The sequence below is a fragment of the Leuciscus leuciscus genome (assembly GCF_965113295.1).
Source record: "Leuciscus leuciscus genome assembly, chromosome: 1".
Classification (NCBI taxonomy): Eukaryota; Metazoa; Chordata; class Actinopteri; order Cypriniformes; family Leuciscidae; genus Leuciscus; species Leuciscus leuciscus.
In genome coordinates, this window is record NC_138725.1 from 62,765,679 (window position 1) to 62,784,889 (window position 19,211).

General features: G+C 38.6%; 1 protein-coding gene across 1 annotated transcript in view; it reads left to right on the forward strand.

Moving 5' to 3' along the window:
- The window catches only part of grin2ca (glutamate receptor, ionotropic, N-methyl D-aspartate 2Ca), a 78,225-nt gene extending 59,306 nt beyond the window's left edge, over nt 1-18,919 (forward strand). Inside the window, exons 7-14 of the mRNA XM_082163184.1 lie at nt 5,513-5,681; nt 6,894-7,047; nt 9,226-9,351; nt 11,809-12,038; nt 15,137-15,297; nt 15,397-15,584; nt 15,662-15,894; nt 16,711-18,919. Coding sequence (XP_082019310.1) covers nt 5,513-5,681; nt 6,894-7,047; nt 9,226-9,351; nt 11,809-12,038; nt 15,137-15,297; nt 15,397-15,584; nt 15,662-15,894; nt 16,711-18,300 — 2,851 coding nt within the window. The 3' untranslated portion in view covers nt 18,301-18,919. The remainder of the gene's footprint in view (nt 1-5,512; nt 5,682-6,893; nt 7,048-9,225; nt 9,352-11,808; nt 12,039-15,136; nt 15,298-15,396; nt 15,585-15,661; nt 15,895-16,710) is intronic.
- Nucleotides 18,920-19,211: the final 292 nt, after the last annotated feature.

The window sequence follows — 19,211 nt, forward strand, 5'->3', positions numbered from 1 at the left end:
TGTGAAGTTCATGGCTTAGACTCTTTATAATATGTCCAAGAGTTTTACACACTAGTCTGTTATTTTAGGGACATCGATGTTACATTTTCATACCCCTAAACATGACGCTTAACAAATCTAACTGCGATTGGATGCTTTACATGTCAGTCAGACGGCCTCTGGGTGGTCCTTGGCCAATGAAAGCTGCCTTGGATTCCAGACCTTCTGTTGTCAGTCTGAAGGTCTGGCTACGCGAGACTAGTAACATCCTACCAGCCACCTTGCAAACATTCAGAACACCCTACTAACCAGCCAGAAACCCCTATCAACACACTAGCAACTATTCTGAACAGTCTAGCTAGCATCCAGAACACTAGCAAACAATATTTGAAACAATATTTCCTTTCACACATACTTGTCTGTATCATTTTTGGAAGCCGGCTTTTTTGTTGGCACCATATCTTTGCATAAATAATACATGATGGCGGCGGTTATTTCTTCATGCCTTTTTGAACTTTTTTCATATGCTGTGCAGTCTGCAAATGCCTGTATTTGTGTTCACCTAGTTCAGAATCTGCCATTGTTTTTTATGTAAACACGCGCTTGGCGTACGTCTTCAACCGTTGCGCTCGTGTCTTGCCTCTTTTGTAGCGTCCCGCGCATGACACGGCATTCTATGCAGTGCTCAAGATAAAAGAAGTTCAACTTTTAAAAAACGCACCTCTAGACCTGCGTCTCGAGTTGTGCCGCAACGATAGTTTGACAGGTCTTGCAAATTACCTGGCTCTATGATACATCATCTATCCTGTGTCCAAAATATTTTTGGGCCAAGTGCTTCTCCTGCCCTGAATTAACCTGGTTCTGTGCTTTGTTCCATGTTGTAACGGTAAACCCGCCCTGTTCTGTTCACGCAGGCGTGCTGCATTCATATTCCACACTGAGGGGACTGGTGAGAAAATCGTTCTTTCTTCGCATTGCGATTTTATGACGATTTTAATTAATCGCACAGCCCTAGTAGAAACCACCTAGCAATGCCCCTAACAACTGTCCAGGACACCCTAGCAACAACCCACAACACTGTAGCAACCACGTAGCAACACCCCAGCTACCACCCATAATACCTTAGGAACCATACATGGTTGCATTTTCCCAAAAGCATCGTTAGCCATCTATGGTCGCAAGTTCCGTCGATATCGGCATAGTTCAACGAGTCGGTGTTTCCCGAAAACATAGTTCCGACGAACATTCGCAAACAGCATCACAAAGTTGTGTGGTTGGAACGACAGCCTTCGAGCGGTGGTTAGAAGCATAGTTTCTTGTTTGCGTGACGTGTGGAGTCCTTATCTTGAGCCAAATAAGCAAGCTGACATTCAGTACAATCTATATCTTTTATTTAGAATACATTCAAATGTCGTTTATGACGTTTAGTTTGTTAAGAGATTTAAAGTGTCGGTTTTGAATAATGCGCATGTGCGAACGTGCTCTACTATGTAGATAGTAGAATAGTAGAAATAGTCCTCAGATGCCATATCTGTAATTTATAGCAAAACATCTAGCATTAATTCGATCTCAAACAGATTCATTAAAAGTAGGCTAGTTATTACTCCACCACCTGCGTGACATCATTAACCAACGTGGTTGAACGACCAGTTTGCGACAATACGGTTTCGGGAAACAGTTGTGACTAGCTAGTTGATTTCTTCAATGATTGCGTTGTACTATGTTAGCAGCGAGTTACGTTGTTGTACGGGAAACGCACCCCAGAACAGCCTACATACCTACGCTCTAGCAACCATCTAGAACACCCTAGCAACCACCTAGCAATGTCCTTGCAGTCACCCACAACTACACTGTGGCAGCAGGTTTTGCATTAGCACTCATATTTTCTTCCAAATCTTACTTTATTCTGCTTTTTGTATGAATACACGCACTCACACATGCTCCCTTTATTGCCCACATTAAACCCCGCTGTTGTTTTCCAGGGTTGTAATTGTTGTTGTGAATCCAGACTGAAGATCTCGGTGAAGGCAGTACTGTTTATTTTTCCTCAGGCATTGTGAAATAAACCAGAGCTCTAAAAACAAATAATGTTCAAGTACAGAAACATGAGCCACTGTAACGCTCCTAAAGGCACAGATTTAAGTTCAAATCAGATGTGGTCGGGAAACATTTTAAGGGTATCGATTGCATTTCTCTGAGCAAGTAACCCTGTTGATGATGTGCAGAAAAAATGTTTTGGATGGCTTTTCTACCACACATCTTGCTAATGTGAACTGGATGGCCATTTCTACCACTTCAGTAATGCATTAACTGACTCTCTCACTACAGCAAGAATGTGCACTTCATATTGATTTCTTGAATTACTTTCTGCTTTTTAGAGAGAGGACAGGAAGGGGACGGGGATGGGGAAATGTAGGAGTCCAACTTAAACTTGAGTCATCTGCATGAGCATCATAGATCAGAGACTGATTTGCCAAGTAGGACATGTTCTTGGATCAACATCAGGTTGGTCCTGGTATAACATTACTATCCACCAATTTTTTTTTTTTTTTACCTATCAGTTGTCTATGGTTTAAAGGGTATGACACAGTTAGGGTTTATTAGATAGGGTTTATTTAGGAAAATATTTTCCTGGGCAAAAATAGTCACAGTCACTCATGCGCTAATGGACAGACATTACGTTCAAGTGTTTCACAGATTTTCTGTCACCAGTTGTATTATTATTTCCACTTTGGTTGCAGAAGTAACAACCTAAACTTGTGTAGGTTCACCATGCTTTTGCAATGGTTGTTTCACCATTTATTATGTCTTTCATGAGGGCAGAACCGACATTCATCATTGATAACAGCTTAAAATGAGAAAGATACTGTAATATGTATATTCTAATTTATTCATTTTTGTTTCAGTGTGGTTAATGTTAACTAAAACTAATACTATTAAAATAGTTTCCGTTGATTAAAATAAAGCTGTAACAAAAAAGGTGTAGGTTGATGTACTAAAATTACAAAAAAATAAATGACTACAGCTAAAATTAAAACTGAGAGGATATATATTTTTTTATATTAATAAACACAATAGTGTATAAATAATTGTATTCATATATATTTATTTACATTAATTTATTATTATTCCATTTTTCTTTATTATTTATATACATTGTTTGTTGCTGTTGACCCTAAAAAATGCTGGGTTGTTTCAACCCATGTTTGGGTCAAATATGGACAACCCCAACCGTTGATTTTTAAACCCAACAGTGGGTTTGTCCATATTTGACCCAAGCATGGGTTGAAACAACCCAGCATTTTTTAGAGTGAACTCCCCTTTTTTGCAGCACCTGTACAATTGTACAACAAATGATTAAAAAAAAAACCTTAAATTCTAATTTGATCAGCTGGCAAAATTGGCTAAAATCTGATTTTAATTCGATTTCAAACCAACCAGCTTTTGGTTTGTGCTTGTAAAAATGTGATGTATTGGATTTTTATGTGTTTTGTTCTGTTCAGATTTTTTTGTGCTAGTCTAAACAAGGTCAAAAAGATGGAGACAGAATAAATATAACATGACTATGTAAATTCCACATGACGTCCATTTCTATAAGAACAAAAGCGTATGTCTGAGCCACAGTTTTATCCTGCATGTACTGTCTCTTTACAGTACCAGCTCTTATCCAACATGAGGCCAGTGATCCTGCAGGCCGTTTCTCTTCCATCTTTATTTGTTTGTGATTAATTTGAGTTGGATTTGTTTTGGCCCGGCTGTTCTTCCATCTGTCACAGCTGCGACAAAACGCGAGGACCCGTCGTGACGGCCACTACCCATCCGCCCACTCACTGCTGACGTCACGAGTTCTCTCGCCACTTCTCGTCATCAATGCTCTCGTAATCCTCCCTTTTTTAGTTCCTTGCCATTTTTAGGTTCCCCTACAGTTCCCCAGAGGACATCTTCTTACGTTTGCGTGTATTCCATGATGTTGCTTAGAGACTTTGGCCATGAAGGATGCTTCATTCAGAATACAGTGTTATTGTCTGGCTATAGAAAAGCACAAACAGTCTCCGTCACTGCTGTTAGACAGTGTGAATGGATTTATTGGAGCAGTCGTTAATCACTTGTGATTGGATGTAAGTTTCGATTCGACATTCATAATCGAGGAAACAGGAAACAGGCCAAGACTGAGGAAACAATGTAATGTTAATGAGGCACAACCATCGCTGAAAGGTTTTTCATTTCAGATATCTACACAGAAATGGCCCTGTTTAAATGTATTTGTTGACTGTGGCAAATGGATTGGCACTGAACATAATTACAAAACTAGTTTGAGTAACTAATGACAGAAGCAAATAGATTATATACAAGACCTTGTTCTTGTATTACGGTTGACCTATTTGAAACTTCTTGCATACTTACAGCTGCACATAAAGAGATAAGACGAGCGTGTTTATGGCATGGGTCTTTAATATTCAGGGACATTGCAGATGCAACACGTTCAACTTCATTGTGAACTTACCTGTGGTTCTTGAAGGGAGGGTATTTATAAGTATCACTTAAGTGATGGTTCATGGGTCATGAATTGCCTATTGTGTAATTTAAACCTGAAACCTTTAAATTAGACCCGCAATTTTCTCCTGGTGAAAATTGTAAAAAAAAACTTTACAAGATGTAAAAAAAAACGTAACAGGTGAAAAAAAATCCCATTGACTTACATTGAAGGAGGGACCCTATAGGCATTCCTAGAGACATAGGTGCCAGTGAAGAACACGAGATATTCGCCATTCATTTTAACCAATCCAAAAATCTATTTTAATTTCGGGAACCTCTCTGATTGGTGGATCTCACATCAGGTCATAATACTCACTGTTCTCCTATTATATTTAGTATTACAACATTACAACCTGACACAAAAACTTGTGCTTTCAGTTTTTATTAACTTCAAGTATCAATTAACTTCAAAATCATCAGATATATCAGCGAGAGAGAGAGAGACGCGTAACTACACTCATGGAAATAATGTGTTTTGTTTGGTTGGTTTTGGTCATTAATTTGCAGTCCGTTTGTTTCTCGTCGCGAGACACAAATAACTTTTGTGTAATGAATTCATCAAGCGCATCATCGCAGGGGCAGTACTCTGAAAAACTAGCACCAAGTATAACTAATTGAGTAATTAATTTCTATTTGCGGGGTATTTGTTGCGTATATTGTCATAGAACAGTCATACACCACTCACATTTACAATAGTTGTAAAAAATAGACTTTGTTTTGGTCAGTTCAACGCTATAAACTCTGAAATGTGTTCAATTTAGAAACCCTTTTTGTTCATGCTCGAAGAACATAGAGGAAAAAGCTCAATTGCAATGACAGTGATTTGTTATTCATGTGAATACTACCATAAAAAAAAAATACAGCTCTGGTTTAATGATGTCTGAATCTGAACTTCCTGCCGAATCCTTTTTGTGTGTGTGTGTGTGTGTGTGTGTGTGATTTGGTATTGTTATCATAGACTTAAATAACTTGATAAAGTTCTGTTGTTTTCCCACAGGATAGTCGGACACACTGAGCCATACACTAAACTATGCTGCAAAGGCTTCTGCATTGACATCCTGAAAAAGCTCTCTCGCAACATCAAGTTCTCCTACGACCTCTACCTGGTCACCAACGGCAAACATGGCAAGCTGGTACGAGGGATCTGGAACGGTATGATCGGAGAGGTGAGGAAACATGCCAGTTTTCTTTTAAAGGAAAAAATATATATTTTGACCACATTTATCTTAATACACATTACTGGTCTAATTTTGAAAGATTCATTGGTCCTCCACATAGTCTTGCTCCACCTCAATGCCACCAAGTCCTTATATTTCAGCCCCTCTCCTCCAACAATCTGTCATTTTGATACCACTTTCCAATCAATTTCTGATGCATAAAGTCAAGTCCCGTCCTACATTTTGTTTAATTTTGGGAAATAAAATACTTCATATTGTTTCATATTATAACAGTCAGGAAAATCAGTCTCAAATGCCATTTCATATTGACACAATTTTCATAGAAATCTATTATCTTAATACATTTCTTTATTGAGATTCTTTATTGCCATCTCTGTGATTCCAGGAAGAACATTTAACATCCATGGAACCTTTCCATTGCACTAAATGCTCTTTATAGTGGAACAATGTTCTTTAGATTAGACTTTTAAAATGTAGTGTGTGACTAAGAGAAAATGGTTATTTTAAGAACTGTTCTCTGAAAGGTTAAATATGGCATCGCTGCGAAAACCCTCTTTTGAAACCTGTGTATATGGCAGATTCTATGAAAACTGATTCTACAAGTGGTTTAGCATATTTGATGTCAAGCCAAACCAAGAAAACAAAAACTAAATGTTTATGAGAGAAAGACTGTTGACTCCAAAATGGATCTAAAAGCTTGTTCATTGCTGGGAACGTGACTGACATTGAAATGACACAAACAGCCTTGTAAATAAACTTTTCCATCAAGTAAGTTGAGGTCTGATGCGTAGCAGTGTCTAATTTCAGCGTCAGAGTTTCAGACTGTGACATGCTCCTGCTTTGTCCTGTTTTTTTTTTCTGGGATTCAGAAAAACTATTGTGCTCAGTGAGGCATTATGCATGGTGTGGATTAACCAAAGAGAGAGAGAGAGAGAGAGAGAGAGAGAGAGCCTGTAAATCTGCAAACACACACACACACACACACACACACACACACACACACACACACACACACAGTGATTATTGGATTAACACAGCCACAACAAACATGTTTACTGACATGACATTAAAAGAACAGTTCACCCAAAAATGAAGATTCTGTCATTTAACTTAATGTCTGCTATAGATGTCTAGACACTTCTTAATTAACCTCTATTGCATAATACAATTTTATTTTTATTTTTTTATCTTTCTTCTCAGGTATTTTATAAGCGAGCGGACATGGCCATTGGCTCTCTGACCATAAACGAAGAGCGCTCTGAGATCATTGACTTCTCTGTGCCGTTTGTGGAGACTGGCATCAGTGTGATGGTGGCCAGGAGCAATGGAACCGTGTCTCCGTCAGCCTTCTTGGGTAAGAATTACTACTGTAAAACAAACTAAATTAGCACTTTTAATGAACAGTACCCGACTGACATTTCTCAGTGATTTTACAGTATTCAAAATCGCAGTACTTACTGTAAACACAGGAAAAACAGCTCAGTTGGTCATGTTTTTACAGCTAAAGCAGGTGTAAAATATCACTGTAAATAGTATTATGTGTATATTATTGAAATTAAGCTAAACTTGCCCCTTCGATCCCATTCATTACTCAAATAAGATAGACAGGACATCATATAAGAATCAACTAAAGTTTTCCATGAACAGTGTTATTATTATTAAAATGTGCTCATAAAATGGCAAAAATTGGGTGGAGGTTATTCTTACGTGGGCTGGAATGAATTGTGACACTGAAAGGTAGTTTTGCATTTGTAGAATTTTAAATTACACCGCAGTAATGTGATTACAAATCAGATCAAAAGCTGCAGGGTTTAAACTTACAACAGTGTTGTTTTAGTTATATTTATTAGGGTGGTCCTTATCAAGTCCAATTTTTTTTTTTTTGCAAAATGTTAGTGTCTTAACCTCTTAAACTGTTCCTTTTGACTTCAAAATTAGAAATATGCAAAAATGTTGACAAAAAAAATAGATATTTAGAGGTAGCTCAATCATGTGGAAGATTGCCTACGGTATGTTAAGCGGTGTGGCATTATTGTGATATGCAAGTAATATTAAAAGTTGCTGCAAATGAACTACATTTTATTGAAATCAGAGCAACACTGACAACAATCTCAAAAAAAGCACAACATTTTCAACAATCCCTCATTTCTGATGCTCAGCAGCCAGTGTTGACTTTCTGCAGTCTGGATAGATCCGTCGGTGATCTTCCACCACATGAAGGAGAAACTGCAATTGTTCTTCAGAGTGTGTGAGATAGCCATTGTATTCTTGAATCAGAGCCACTCCTCTCTCGGCGTGATCTTTGACTACTTTCATTGCATGTATGGTTGCCTGTGCCTCCTTATAATCTGCTTGATTCGGCCAAAATTCCGGGTCAATTTCAAGGAACGTAATGTAATTTTTTAAACCAAAAAATTTGCTCTAAACCCAAACAATAACCAAGGTGATCATCAATAGAAATATGTATTGATTCCACCAGGAAAGGTAAATCTGCTAAACCGGGTCATGGATGGATTAATTTGGATTTAGCTTCTACAATAAGTAAACTGAGATATGTATCTAAAATACATATTTAGGAATATATGGTGCATTAGATGCTTTTATGGAGATTTTTTGGGGAATTTTACTAGCCAGGTACAATACCAATTCAAATGATCTGTTTTTATGAAAATCATCACAATCTCAGAAAGTTTAAAGCTATTGAGCTACCAGTAATTATTATGTTACTGCCATAAAAATTGGCATGCTGTATTTTCTTATATAAAGGAACAATTTAAAGGGTTAAGAGCATGACAATTGGAAACTTTAAAAATAAGGACCACCCTAATATTTATGTTATATTATACCATTTTTAATATCTTTTTTAAATAATTTTATATTTTCTCTTTTCATTTTAAATTTAGTTCACGTTCAAGTATTTGTGTTATGTGCTTTATAGTTTTTGTTATATTATTTAAAAATATATATTTCTAATTAGATTTATTTTTATTTTACTTTTAGTAATTTTAGTACTTCAACAAACATTTGATTTCTTCTTAAGTTTTTTAAGTTTTTCACCTAATATTTCTGTCTATTAAAATGTTAATAGTTTTTTTTTTTTTTTTTTTACATTTTACAGCCCAGTTTTTTAACAACTACATCAGTGTTGGTTTGGGAATCTTATATCCTGTGTTGAAACTATTTCATTTTCACTGGTGTGGTCCGTTAGCCATCCCATAAATCCTTTTGCACATTTTTCCATTATACTGTAAACAATAAACCTCCCCAGAACCCAGAATTCATAGTAAAATACAACTGCATACTGTCATTTCATAAAACAAGTTATAAATATTTACAGTGCAGTCTTACTCGTGTGTGAGAGAGTGTTTCTCTTGTTTAATGGGATATGAATCGTGTTGACTTTAATTTGCACCTCATTCTGCATGTATCAGAATTTAAAAAGGCTTCGCAGTCCTACTAGAATAAAAAGTGTCATTTGGGAATGGCGTCCTTTGCTTCATCTGTCTTTGTCTCGTCTCTCTCTCTCTTTCAGAGCCCTACAGCCCTGCGGTGTGGGTGATGATGTTTGTCATGTGTCTTACAGTCGTGGCGGTGACTGTGTTTGTGTTTGAATACTTTAGTCCTGTGGGCTACAACCGCAGCCTGGTCAGTGCCAAAGGTCAGTGTTCACCGCCTCTACTAACACTTCAGAAACAGTGGCAACTTGAAACTCTGTTCATCAATCATGACAGGTTTGACAGAACATTAGCTAGGAGAAAAGGTCATTTGTGTAATTAGAGGAACATTTTAGCCCTCAGAGACTGTGCTTTCATAGCTCAGGTAAATATTGTTTAATTGAACTGAATCTTAATTTGTATGTCATAACATTTTGGAGATATAAAAATAGACACAAATGAGATATACAGTAAGGGCTATAGAATGAATGTGGATACCTGCTTAGATCAGCTGGTTTTGGAAGAGCTTGTTGAGAAATGTTTGAGTTTGTATCGAGATGTTTTGATGGCAGACTTAAGAATTTGAGCACAGTTTGAGTTTCTTTAGATGAGATACACATAAGATTATTTAGGCCTTTTTCTCAGGAGAGAAAGAGGATCTACGGAGCAGGATACTTCAGCAGAAGTCTCTTTTTGCTTTCTAATTAATCTCGTTGCTTATACATACAACAGATTTTATTTATGAATGTAAATGACCTTGAAAATAATAATGTTTACTGTGATGGCAATGGCTTTTATTATTCACCAGTGAATTATTTAATGGAGTGTCTATTTACACCAAGTACCAATAGCCCATCCTGTTGGCAGAGGCTATTTACACTAACTCCGCCCACCATTGTCTGAGCCAGAGAAAATTACAAAATAAACCCTTCTGATAATAACAGGAGTAGTGGCGTGGAGAGTAGGCCAGGTGGTGTTAGCTTTTGACGCGATCTGCCTTTTCCAAACTCATTCTTCTCTTTTTTCCATCATATATCTGCTTGGAGAGGTGTTTATTTTAAATAAACATGAAGAAAATATTTGAAAAGTGTAAATAAAGTGCCTAACGGGTATTTAATAGTGGGAATAAAGTGTTTATTGGGTAGGTGTAGAGGGCAGGGACAAGTTAATGTACCAATAATGCAGCTTTCATTTATGATTTTAACGCATATAATCATATACATTGAATATGTTGTTATTGCATACTGTTTTATAATACACTGATGTGCAAATAGTATCTGCCGCTATTTGCACTACGTATAAATAGCATCTAAAAACTATTTACACTTAGTGCAAAGAAAATACTGCTATTTTCACTTGGTGTAAATTATGGAAGCTTGTTTCCGCCACTGAATAATAATAATTGCGACTTTTTATCTCACAATTCTGACTTTTTTCTCACAATTCAGTCAGAATTGTGAGAAATAAAGTCGCAATTGCGAGATATAAAGTCACAATTCTGAGAAATAAAGTCGCAATTGCGAGATATAAAGTCACAATTCCGAGAAATAAAGTCGCAATTCTGAGAAATAAAGTCGCAATTGCGAGATATAAAGTCGCAATTCTGAGAAATAAAGTCGCAATTGCGAGATATAAAGTCGCAATTCTGAGAAATAAAGTCGCAATTGCGAGATATAAAGTCACAATTCCGAGAAATAAAGTCGCAATTCTGAGAAATAAAGTCGCAATTGCGAGATATAAAGTCGCAATTCTGAGAAATAAAGTCGCAATTGCGATATATCAAGTCAGAATTGTGAGAAATAAAGTCGCAATTGCGATATATCAAGTCAGAATTGTGAGAAATAAAGTCGCAATTGCGAGATATAAAGTCACAATTCTGAGAAATAAAGTCGCAATTGCGAGATATAAAGTCACAATTCCGAGAAATAAAGTCGCAATTGCGAGATATAAAGTCGCAATTCTGAGAAATAAAGTCGCAATTGCGAGATATAAAGTCGCAATTCTGAGAAATAAAGTCGCAATTGCGATATATCAAGTCACAATTCCGAGAAATAAAGTCGCAATTGCGAGATATAAAGTCGCAATTCTGAGAAATAAAGTCGCAATTGGGAGATATAAAGTCAGAATTGCATGATATAAAGTCGCAATTGCGTGTTATAAAGTCAGAATTGTAAGATTTAAACTATTCTGGGGTAAAAAAAAAAGAAGTATTTTTTTCCGTAGAATTGGACTTTATATCTCACAATTCTGAGTTTATATCTCACAATTCTGAGAAAAGATGTCAGAATTGCGTGATATAAAGTCGCAATTGTGAGAAAAGAAAGTCAGAATTTAATTCACGCAATTCTGACTTTATATCTCGCAATTCTCACTTTATAACACGCAATTGCAACTTTATTTCACGCAATTCTCACTTTATAACACGCATTTCTGAGAAATAAAGTCAGAATTGCGAGATGTGGACTCGCAATTGTGAGATAAAAAGTCGCAATTATCTTTTAAAATGTTTTATTCTGTGGCGGAAACAAGCTTCCATAGTAAATAGCATCTGATCTATTACTGATAAAATACGTCTATTTTCACTTTATATAAATAAAAACCAATAGAAATATTTCTAAATTTAACCCAACATCAACTATACAATTAAAAATGATGAAGAAGCTTTATATTGTGCATCTCAGATCCAGGTGGGCCAACGTTCACCATCGGGAAGTCAGTCTGGCTGCTGTGGGGGATCGTCTTCAACAACTCAGTGCCCATTGAAAACCCCAAAGGCACCACCAGTAAGATCATGGTGCTGGTATGGGCCTTCTTTGCCGTGATCTTCCTGGCCAGCTACACGGCCAACCTGGCCGCCTTCATGATCCAGGAGCAGTACATCGACACTGTTTCTGGACTGAGTGACAAGAAGGTAAGAGCTGCCAGCGTCTCTCTCTTAGCCAAAAGGCCATTCTAGAGCGCGAGTTTTAATTAAGGTCGTCACTTTGTGGAACTATAAGAGGGATTTGGGCTGATAATATGTGTGGATATGTACCCTTTTATGATGAAATACTGTGATTGGAGTACTAATCACTAATTTGTGTTATTTTAATAAGACATTTATGGACAGTTTGAAACATTAAAGGGATAGTTCACCCAAAGATAAAGTGTCATAATTTGCTCAGTTGTTCCAAACCTGTGAAATGTCTTTTTTCTGCTGAACACAAAGGAAGATATTTTGAAGAATGTCATGTACTGTGAACTGGTTACTGTGTTCAGCAGTACTGATGGCTGGATTAAAATAATCAAGGATTGTGTTGAGTTTTTGAAATGTGTGTAATTGCATGTTAATTAAATGTTGCTTAAAGGAGAACTCCGGTGAATAAGTTAATCTTGATCGTTTTACCTTTGTGAGTACTGTCTATAGAAAAAAAAAACGAACCGGATCGGTGCTTGCAACGCGGAGCTGTTACAGTTAATGCCCAGAGCTCCCATTCAGCTAAAACGGCAGTTATGGGGGCATAAACCTAAAGAGTGTCTTTGTGCCTCTTAACAGACACAAAATGCAATTAAAATGTCTGTCCAACATGAATAGGGCCCTTACATGACAACAAGATGCGTTTAGCAACTTAGCCATTGTTTAAACTCACCTAAATAGTGTTTTAGACGGCTAGCTGTAGTCTCGCGCTGAAGTCCCGTGGGAACTCAGTTGTAGCCGGAACACGACGCTCCTCCCACCTGCACTAAGTGCGTGATTTTTTCCCCCAAACCACTTCAGCGGAAATCCCGCCCTGCAGCTGATTTAATTGGTTTAGGTTACAGTGACGATTGACATGACCAATGAAAACCTTAGAATCAGCTGCAGGGCGGGATTTCCGCTGAAGTGGTTTGGGGAAAAAAAAATCACGCGCACTTTTCCGGCTACAACTGAGTTCCCACGGGACTTCAGCGCGAGACTACAGCTAGCCGTCTAAAACACTATTTAGGTGAGTTTAAACAATGGCTAAGTTGCTAAACGCATCTTGTTGTCATGTAAGGGCCCTGTTCATGTTGGACAGACATTTTAATTGCATTTTGTGTCTGTTAAGAGGCACAAAGACACTCTTTAGGTTTATGCCCCCAAAACTTCCGTTTTAGCTGAATGGGAGCTCTGGGCATTAACTGTAACAGCTCTGCGTTGCAAGCACCGATCCGGTTCGTTTTTTTTTCTATAGACAGTACTCACAAAGGTAAAACAATCAAGATTAACTTAAAAATTCACCGGAGTTCTAGCTATATAACTGTGTGACACTGTTGGTTGTGTAGGGATACATCAAGGTGAAGTGATTTATGATGAGACTGAAAGCTGTTAGAACTGACAAGCTTCAGATGGAAACTGTTAGATAGCAATTTTGAAGACAAAGTGAGACTTTAAGCCACAACACTGTCATTAAAGAGCCACACGAGTTGACTACCAGGGATTTGGACACTGACAGCTAGATGTTTTGCTATGAATTTAGATTCAGGAGTGTGCCTTGGAGGCATTACACAAAGAACAAAACGCCTGAAGGGTAAAATAGCCAGAGGGCAAGAATATCACATACAGATCAGGCTGTTGCTTTGAAACTGCAAACTTTGATAGCTAAACATTTTTTTATTTATATACTACAATGTTGACTTATTTTAATAATTAATCATTTATATTACTATATTAAAATCATACTTTTATTAGAATAAGAGACAGGGAGAGAGTGAATTTTATACGTGAATAAAAGCCTAAATTCAATCTGTTCATAAAGCGATTGAGTCTCTTCAGAAAATTTTGACTAAATCGCTCAAATCATATGGATTAGTTTCACGATCTCTTTATGAACTTTTTGAAGCGTCAAAGTTGTAGTTGCGTAGCTGTCAGTGGAGAGTCAGAAATATCTCAGATTTTATTTAAAATATCTTAATTTGTGTTTCAAAGATGAACGAAAGTCTTACTGGTTTGGAAAGATGTGAGGGTAATTGATTACTTTTTATTTAGATTTTGAGTGAATTAACCCTATAATGCACAACAGTTATGTCAAAACAAGTATAGATACATAAATCCCTAGAAGAAATTTAGAAGCTATTTTTTCTTAGTTAGCAGTAGACTTTTGATGTGGTCAGCGCCACGGGACAGATGAAAGACAACACTTATACTGTCTTCTCTCAGACGACAGCAAATACACTTAAAATGACGCATTCACTGGCGCTGGAGTCTGTCACATGCTCTCAGCCGGAATACAATCACATCCACCTGTTCCTTAGAGACTGTTCTCCTTCTATTCATTCACACTGCTGTAGCAAGGTTACCTACATTACAGCACAATTATTCATGCCTTGGGTTCTGAAGTGCTGTCTTTGTGGCTATATTACATTTATTTGATATGACATTAACTGCACTTAATGAACACGGCCAGAATCACGTAAAAACTAAATGGGGAGAAATTTAGCAAGGGAAAAGTAATATTGAATTCCTTGGATGTTTGGCCAGACAGCTGAGATAATTCCTTGTCTTTGTGAGGAAAATCTGAGGTTCAAATGTTAGAATTTAAACAGAGCACAGAATTAATTGACTGAGAAGCACTTGGGGGTTGAGACAGAAAAGAGCGTTGATGACCCAGTGGCTTTGGTCTGAGTGTTATCACTGCAGCCATTTTTTCCAGCTTTCTTCCTGGGGATTAATTTCAGTCATTTTCTCTCTTGGATTCAGATTGTATTTAATGTAGCATTTGCAGATACAGAATCGTGAGAATCCTTGGATGAGGGTGAAGACGAAGGCTGAACCTAGAATAAATTCCCATGCAAAAATCCAGCTTAAAGCAAAATCAATCACGCTTTCTAGCAGCATAGCTTTCCCAGGCAAAAGCCATTACTGGCATATCTAGCGGTGCTGGAATCTATTGAAATGTACTAATCCTTAACTAAGTTACTCATCCAGGGATGTATTTTTATCACGTGGACTGTACTTTGTTCTTATAGTTCAATTTAAACATGCTAACTTGTTGAAATTCTAACTTTCAGTTCCAGAGACCGCAAGACCAATATCCTCCATTCCGGTTTGGGACCGTGCCCAATGGCAGCACAGAACGAAACATAAGGAGCAATTATCCCGAAATGCATTCCCACATGGTTAAGTACAACCAAAAAGGTGTGGAGGATGCTCTCAACAGTCTCAAAACTGGGTGTGTTTCCTGTAGTTTGTCACCTGAATCTCTGAAACAAATCTGCCCCCTGCGTATAATCTTCTCCACTAACGTGCATCATTTCTTTACTGCTAACAGGAAGCTGGATGCCTTCATATATGATGCAGCTGTGCTTAACTACATGGCCGGCAAAGACGAAGGGTGTAAATTGGTGACCATCGGTAGCGGGAAGGTATTTGCCACGACAGGCTACGGCATCGCCCTTCAGAAAGAATCTCGCTGGAAGCGCCCCATAGACCTCGCTCTTCTTCAGTTCCTTGCAGACGGTAACCTCAGAAACTTACATTATCTAGAGGAGCTCTGCTTCAAAAGTCTGACTGAAATGTATTATGTCTTATCGCAGGTGAGACTCAGAAGCTGCAGACAGTGTGGCTCACTGGTATCTGTCGTAACGAGAAGAAAGAGGTGATGAGCTCTAAGCTGGACATTGACAACATGGCCGGAGTGTTTTACATGCTTCTAGTTGCTATGGGTCTCAGTCTGCTTGTCTTTGCATGGGAACATCTACTGTACTGGAAGCTACGGCATTCTGTCCACAAGTCTGAGCGTTTGGACTTCTTGCTGGCTATTAGCAGGGTAAATTTTACAGATTTTTTTTTATGAATCCAGTCTACTATATGGTGCATAATGCAAAGTATTTAAATCAAAATGAAAAACCTTATTTTTCAATTTTTTTACCAAAGCAATTTGCAAGAACATGCATGTAGCAAAATATATCAACAAGAAAGAACATAGTTAAAATGAGAATTGTACAAAGAAAGGTTAAACATACCTTAACAGAGACTTTAGAAACATAAACGTGGTGAAATTGATTTTCAGGGGAACTCCAGGCAGTGAATTAGCACCAAAAGTCAAGGAAAAAGCTGTTAAAATTAAATGAGGGTCTTGGGGTTATGGCATAGATTCCAAAGCCCTTTTTAAGCACATTCATAAGCTTAACAAACTTGAAGACCTCATTTAAAGGTGGAATATTACAAATGCATAGGCAGCTACAATACTTTTCTATTGACTACTTACAGCCACTTTCAGAGATAATTATAATACTGATAAACAGAGAATCTTATCAGCCACTAACAGTTCTTTGGATAATTAACCACATGTAAAATCAGCTAATAGAATTTTGATGTGGTAAAAGTAATTTATGACTTTAATTCATATAGGTAATTGCAGAAAAAATATAGAAACTTGATTTTGTCAGACCTTTGCCATTCATTAGGACTGTACTTTATTTTCTCAGTAAGACAATATACAATGGATAGCTTTTAAGTAGATAGATTGAATGATATTATGAGGTGAAACATTTTATAATTCTGTTTGCTATGGCACAAAGAACTGTTTAGGTGAATGCACTCCAAAATGCCTGGCTCAATTTTCCTTATTTCTTCCCTGAAGGGAATCTACAGCTGCTTTAACGGTGTGGAAGACGCGGACCGTAAAGGGAACATGCAGAACCCGGATGTCACCACCAGTTACACTCAGGCCAACATGCTGAAGATGCTCCAAACCGCTAAGGACATTGTCTCATCTGCAAGAGTTGAAAACTCCCTGGACAATGCCACAAAGACCATAGAGAACTGGAGTCGACGTGATCCAGAGTCAGCCAGACCTAGTCTTCCCACCTGCCTCATAGGAACGGACTTCAGCCATAGTCGCCTGCCCTGCATCGCCAGCGTTACTGACAACCACTCACCATACCCTCAAAACGTGGACAGCACCACTCAGCACTTGCTGGAGAAGCCTCATGTGGGAACACGGCCTACCTCACTGCGCTACACTCTTCCCGCACGCACCAGCCACCACCACATCTATGAACGAACGCTACCCATATCTAGCCTCAGTAGTCCCCATATTGCCATGAGAGACCCGCCACCTCCTACAGCCCCGAAACCCCACGTGTACGTGGACCAGTCCTGTCACCACCCTACCTCTCGCTACGTCTCTTACCGTGACTTTCAGGTACCGGACATCTTTGTGGAACACCAGGAACCTTCGGGAAGCCATAAACAATACATGCCAGGTCTGGGTCGCAAAAATAGGTCTCATAGCTACGTAGCAGCATCTCCAGAAACTCGACGGAGGGATGATTATGATGTTCCCCAGTCCTGTCTGGCTGAGCTTAAAAGCAACCACCTTGTGGAAAACCATTCCCATACCACTCCCTGCATAAGAAGCCACTTCCAGAGACCCGGCTCTAGCTGCAACTCCTGCTCCAAGTTGTATCTAGAACCGGAGAAGGATGACGTTCCTCTTCTGGGGAAAGATAAAATGAACCGTCGCGCCTCTTTTCTCAGGGCTACGTGGGGTGGTGACAGGATCCGGCAGCTGGATGAGAAGCCCTCCACCTCTGCATCTTCTAGCAGTTGCATCAACATGCCTGATCTGTTCCCTCGAGTGGTGGTGACCAATCCCAAGCCTTCAAAGATGTATGGCAGCGCTGGTAACAACCTTCGCTACAACATGGCTGTGGAGCCAGCCTATCTGGACCCAGCCCACATGGGCTCCTACCCATATAAGACGCAGAAGCTCAAGTACTCAAAGTCCATCCGCCTTCCTTCGTACCGGGAGGCGATTCTACAGAATACGGCATCCCTGCGACGTTCCTCTTCCACACTAGTGCACGGACACTACTCAACGTTCCTGAACTCTTACACAGACCTGCCTGTGTACTTGAGTCCTCTACCGCAGGGACCTGCTCACTTCCATGAGCATTCCAAAGACACGTGCCACCTGTTTCCATGTGTCAACCATTGCCCGGATAATGCCAGCTTGGTGCCCCGGTTAGGCAGCAGACCTGTATTGTACCAGAACACTGCTATTGGAAGTTATGAGGGGGCTGGGCGCTCAAACGAGGAGTCATTGCACACTGTGCCGTTCTCTTCCGTGCGCAGGGACCGCAGGCAGGTTCTAGTGGCACGGAACGTACACAGTCCCTATGCCCCACGGCCTTGGGGTAGGGTATCTAGTCTGGAGTCAGAGGTTTGAAGACCTTTTAAGAGATCTCCAGAGACTGTTTCCCCCAAACTGTGAGGGTAAAATGCTGGGGACTGCTCAACGCAAAAAAAGCTTAAGGTGGTAATCTCAGTGCAATAATACCCTAAGACAGCAGGGATGGGAGGGGGGAATGTACAAGTGATTACTGTGGAGACTTCTTTCAATATACTTTAAAAAATAAGAGTAAAAATAATAACGAACTGTTCTTAATCTATAATCTATTGATTGTTATTTAAACTGTTTTTAAATGCCATTACACCAATTACACTCATTCTCTGCAAACAATTGGATGTAGCATGTTTTAAGGCAGCTTTAAAACCAAAAGGGTTTGAATTGAAAATCTGGTTTTTATTTGTGCCAGGGCATTCAGTCATTTTGAATCTGGAGAACCACTGGAGAATTTTATAACATAGCCACACAAAAATGTCTTCCAAGAATTTTCTAAACCCAGGGGTTTGAGAAAGCCATTCATTGTCAAATTTTGTCACTCCACTGATGTAATTAAGAAATGATTTTAAGAATGGTGAAGAATTGATTTACCTTCTGTAGTTCCACAGCTATTTCACTGTGTAATAAACGATGGGATGGCCTGAGGGCCAATTGAAAAGGACTACTGTCTTTGTGTCTTCTGCAAAGGAAAACCAAAGTAGAGTAGAAAAGACTCATCAAACTTCAAGTCATTAGACATCTTCTTGTAGAAATCTCATGCATTTTGTACTGTAATTAACTGCTAATCCAGTAGCTGGTGAACAATATTATAGACACTTTCACTTAATTGCCTTGCTCATCTAAATTTCTTGGGAATATAGAGTCTAGAAAACCAGTCTCTACAAAATGTTGCATGCATATAACCACATAAATGTATGCCAAGATTATATATGACCTAGGAGGAAGAATGTTTC